Source organism: Dendroctonus ponderosae, unplaced genomic scaffold (genome assembly GCF_020466585.1).
Source record: "Dendroctonus ponderosae isolate FM_Combo_2020 unplaced genomic scaffold, Dpon_F_20191213v2 Dpon_F_20191213_12, whole genome shotgun sequence".
NCBI classification, from domain to species: Eukaryota; Metazoa; Arthropoda; class Insecta; order Coleoptera; family Curculionidae; genus Dendroctonus; species Dendroctonus ponderosae.
This window is the reverse complement of record NW_026017316.1, coordinates 675,020-678,297: the sequence shown is the minus strand read 5'-3', so window position 1 is coordinate 678,297 and position 3,278 is coordinate 675,020. Positions and strand designations below refer to the sequence as shown.

The 3,278-nt window shown below is 46.8% G+C and overlaps 2 protein-coding genes across 3 annotated transcripts in view; both read right to left on the bottom strand.

Annotated features, from left to right (window-relative positions):
* Window positions 1-3,278, bottom strand: part of LOC109539319 (rho GTPase-activating protein 21) — a gene marked incomplete in the record, with an annotated part of 91,600 nt that overhangs the window by 56,665 nt on the left and 31,657 nt on the right.
* On the bottom strand, window positions 105-1,236 carry LOC125503113 (rho GTPase-activating protein 21-like). 2 transcript variants are annotated; one of them, XM_048663040.1, is made up of 3 exons: window positions 965-1,236; window positions 567-874; window positions 105-513 (listed from the first exon to the last, which is right to left on the bottom strand). In XM_048663040.1, exons 1-3 carry the CDS (start codon window positions 1,208-1,210, stop codon window positions 120-122), a joined length of 948 nt encoding a protein of 315 aa, XP_048518997.1. In that variant the 5' UTR covers window positions 1,211-1,236; the 3' UTR covers window positions 105-119. The 2 variants fall into 2 exon arrangements, with proteins under 2 accessions (XP_048518997.1, XP_048518998.1); XM_048663041.1 differs by having other exon boundaries at window positions 573-874.

Below are 3,278 nucleotides of genomic sequence, written 5' to 3'. Positions count from 1 at the left end.
TGCGTTAGATGGAGGCCAAATGCATTCACCGGGCAAAAAAGGGATTGTCGAAAAAAATACTTTTCCTGCAGGGGAAATATCCCGCATAACTCGCTTAGTCCAGGTCGGATTTGCAAAACTTAAACTGCACTCGAAAGGGCTCGATTTTTGCAGGAACAAATCAAATAAATTTGGCAACTGCGCCCCCCACTTTTGCAGCTCACCTTGATAAAGTGCGGATAGAGGGCGGACGTGACCAAACTGTCGGGCATCTTCCTCAAAAACGACTTCAGCAGGCTGCTGACCACGTGCAGATCGTTCCACTTGGCATCCTCCAGCGGCACCTCCTCAAAATTCCGATTGATCTCCTCCGACAGCGCCGTGATTGAGGCATTGTTGCCAGGCACACGATAAATTCCCGTCACTCCCAGACCTTTGGCATCGATTATTTCCGTGCAAACTTCGACAAACCTCGGCAGGAATCCGTTCTCGTTCGAGGCGATACAATGCTCGATCGGGATACCGAAGGTCGACCTGAAACATCCGGTTCAAATCACCCGTGCAACGTTGCCAGCTGCGCTGGTTACCCGTACACTTCCGGTGCGGTGGGCGACGTTGGCGACGTGGCGCCCTGGTTGAATTTCTTGAACTGCTTGGCAACGCGGCCCCGCCACGTTTTACTCTTGGGGCTGGTGGTGGGGATGGCGCTGTCATTGTGCGATGATGGTTTCCTTGTCTTGCTCACCGGCGATTGGCCGGTGGGCGATCGATTGCGGCTCACCATCGACGTTTTGCCGTTCTTATTGGCCGGCTGCGGCGACAAATGGCTGCTCTGCGCCGGACCGGTGGGGGGGGCCTGCGGCTCCGCCCTCTGTCTCCCCCCTCCCGATTGCTCCTAGACAACGCGCGGTTAAAACCCGCCATTTTTCCGGCACCGGTTTCGCCTGCACCAGTGCGGGCCATCATCAGACTGTGCGGTACTTACCAGATCGGCCTCGGTGCTGACAGCGACTTGCTGCTGCAGCGTTTTCACCCAATCGGCGAATTCTTCGCCGCTTTCCGCCTGAATCAGAAATTCCGAGCGGCAGGGTTTCACTGTGGACATGCGCAGCACGTTTTTGCGCTTCGTGTAGTCGCCGGCCACGCGCACTGCACTACTGCGCATGTCCACGCCCGATGACAGCGACTGGTCGAGCGACAGGTCCGACGTTGCCACTGGGCTCTGCAACATAAATTGACAGTGTGAGGTTATGTGTCAAGGAAAATGTCAATCGGGGGGCGTGACTTTGGCCACTTTGTTGTTGTTTGTTGCCACGGTGTTGCCAGACTCAGACAAAAATACCCTCAGTGACGTTTGTTTGACGAAGTAGGGACGAAGCGTGGCAACCAGGCCGGCAGGATCGGGCGAACGAAAGTGCCATTCATTCAACAACGATCGCTTCAATTAACTGATTAGCTCTTAAACTATTGGTTTTAGATTCATTAAATGTGCGCTCATTATTGGCTGGAAAACTCTCTCCTGCGCAAACCAATCAGGGGCCTTTCCAATATCGCAACGATCTCGATTTTTGAGCTTTGATGGTCGGATGTTTGCCTTTTTGCTTGGTTTTTAGTGCGGTGGGTTTCCCTGTTCCGACAGGATTTTTTGCACCAGCTGGCAACGCCGCGCGTCACTTAAGTGGGTCGTAATTGGGCACATTTGCGTCAAGTGGGTGAGTGTACAATTGGCGCACTTTCCTTTGTGTTGAGGATTCCGATCGACTGATTTGAAAAAATCACTTATCCTGCAGGAAAATTTTCCGATTTTTTGGAATCTTGACAATTTAAATGAATTCGAAACGAATTTCTGTCGCCGAAAACGCAATTTCGAAAAAAAAATTCCTGCAGGAAAAATTTGGTGCCGAACTACCTTATTACGAGGGCGATTTGAAAAATACAACCTGCTTTGGAGAGCGCAGACGTTTGTCTTCAAATGACCAGTTTGCAAATTGAAATCGGCTGCAAAACCTGCAGAATATGAGCGTTGGAAAACCGGGGAAAATCCTGCTGAGCCGAATGTTTTGAAATATTTATGCGTTCGATGGACGCCAAATGCATTCGGCTCAAAAAGTTTGACTGATTAAAAGATGATCTAAGAAAATTCCTGCAGAGGGCAATTGTTGCCTTTGATTTGGAAAGATTCTTCCTGCAAATTGAGCCCTTTACAATCGCGTTTCAGTTCTCTAAATCGCCCCGGTATTAGCGAAGCTATGGGAAAAACTTTGCTGCAGGAAAAATTGACTTTTGGTGTGAACAAAAAGGCAAAATGTAGCAAATTCGATTTTATTTAGCTCGTCGTGTTGTTTTCGCAATTTGCTCCATCGGCAAACGAGTTGCGAGCAAAAGAAAATTTCCTGCTGACATACATTTTTGCGAAGATTGTTAGAAGAATTCGAGCTCTTTCCAACGAGGTTTTCATTTCTTGAATCGCCCACGTATTAAGGGAGTTATCCCACAAACGTTAACTGCAGGAACGATATTTTGAAATTATTGTAGCTGGCACGTTTTTGGGCCGATTTCAAACGAAACGTTTTGAAACGCCACTGTAAAGCGCTCAATTTTCCCTAAAAATCACTGGTTTCAAATTCGAAATCGCCCAATAAACCTGCAAGATACGAGGGATTGAAATTAAGTTAACGGTTTTCCTGCAGTGCAATATTGGCGCATAACTTTCTTAATACGGTGGCGATTCCAAAAATTAAAACCTCGTTGGAAAGAGCTCGAATTCTTCTAAAAATCGCCGCAAAAATTTGAGTCAGCAGGAAAATTTCTTTTGCTCGGAACTCGTTTGCCGAGTGAGTAAATTGAGAAAACAACACAACGAGCCAAATAAAATCGGCTTTGCTACAGTTTGGCTTTTTGTTCACGCCAAAATTGCATTTAGAAAAAAGCCAATTTTTCCTGCGGCGAAAATTTCTCCCATAACTTTGCTAGTACCGGGGCGATTTCGAAAATTAAAACACCACGGAAAAGCGCTCAATTTTCCCTAAACATCACTGGTTTCATATTCGAAACCGCCCAATAAACCTGCAAGATACGAGGAATTGAAATTAAGTTAACGGTTTTCCTGCAGTGCAATATTAGCGCATAACTTTCTTAATACGGTGGCAATTCCAAAAATTAAAACCTCGTTGGAAAGAGCTCGAATTCTACTAAAAATCGCCGCAAAAATTTGAGTCAGCAGGAAAATTTCTTTTGCTTGGAACTCGTTTGCCGATTGAGTAAATTGGGAAAACAACACAACGAGCTAAATAAAATCG

Coding starts and splice junctions, on each gene's coding strand:
- LOC125503113 (XM_048663040.1), bottom strand. CDS start 1,210: ATGTTGCAGAGCCCAGTGGCAACGTCGGACCTGTCGCTCGACCAGTCG. Junction 875..964: donor TCAGCACCGAGGCCGATCTG/GTAAGTACCGCA, acceptor CGCGTTGTCTAG/GAGCAATCGGGAGGGGGGAG. Junction 514..566: donor ACCGCACCGGAAGTGTACGG/GTAACCAGCGCA, acceptor CGGATGTTTCAG/GTCGACCTTCGGTATCCCGA.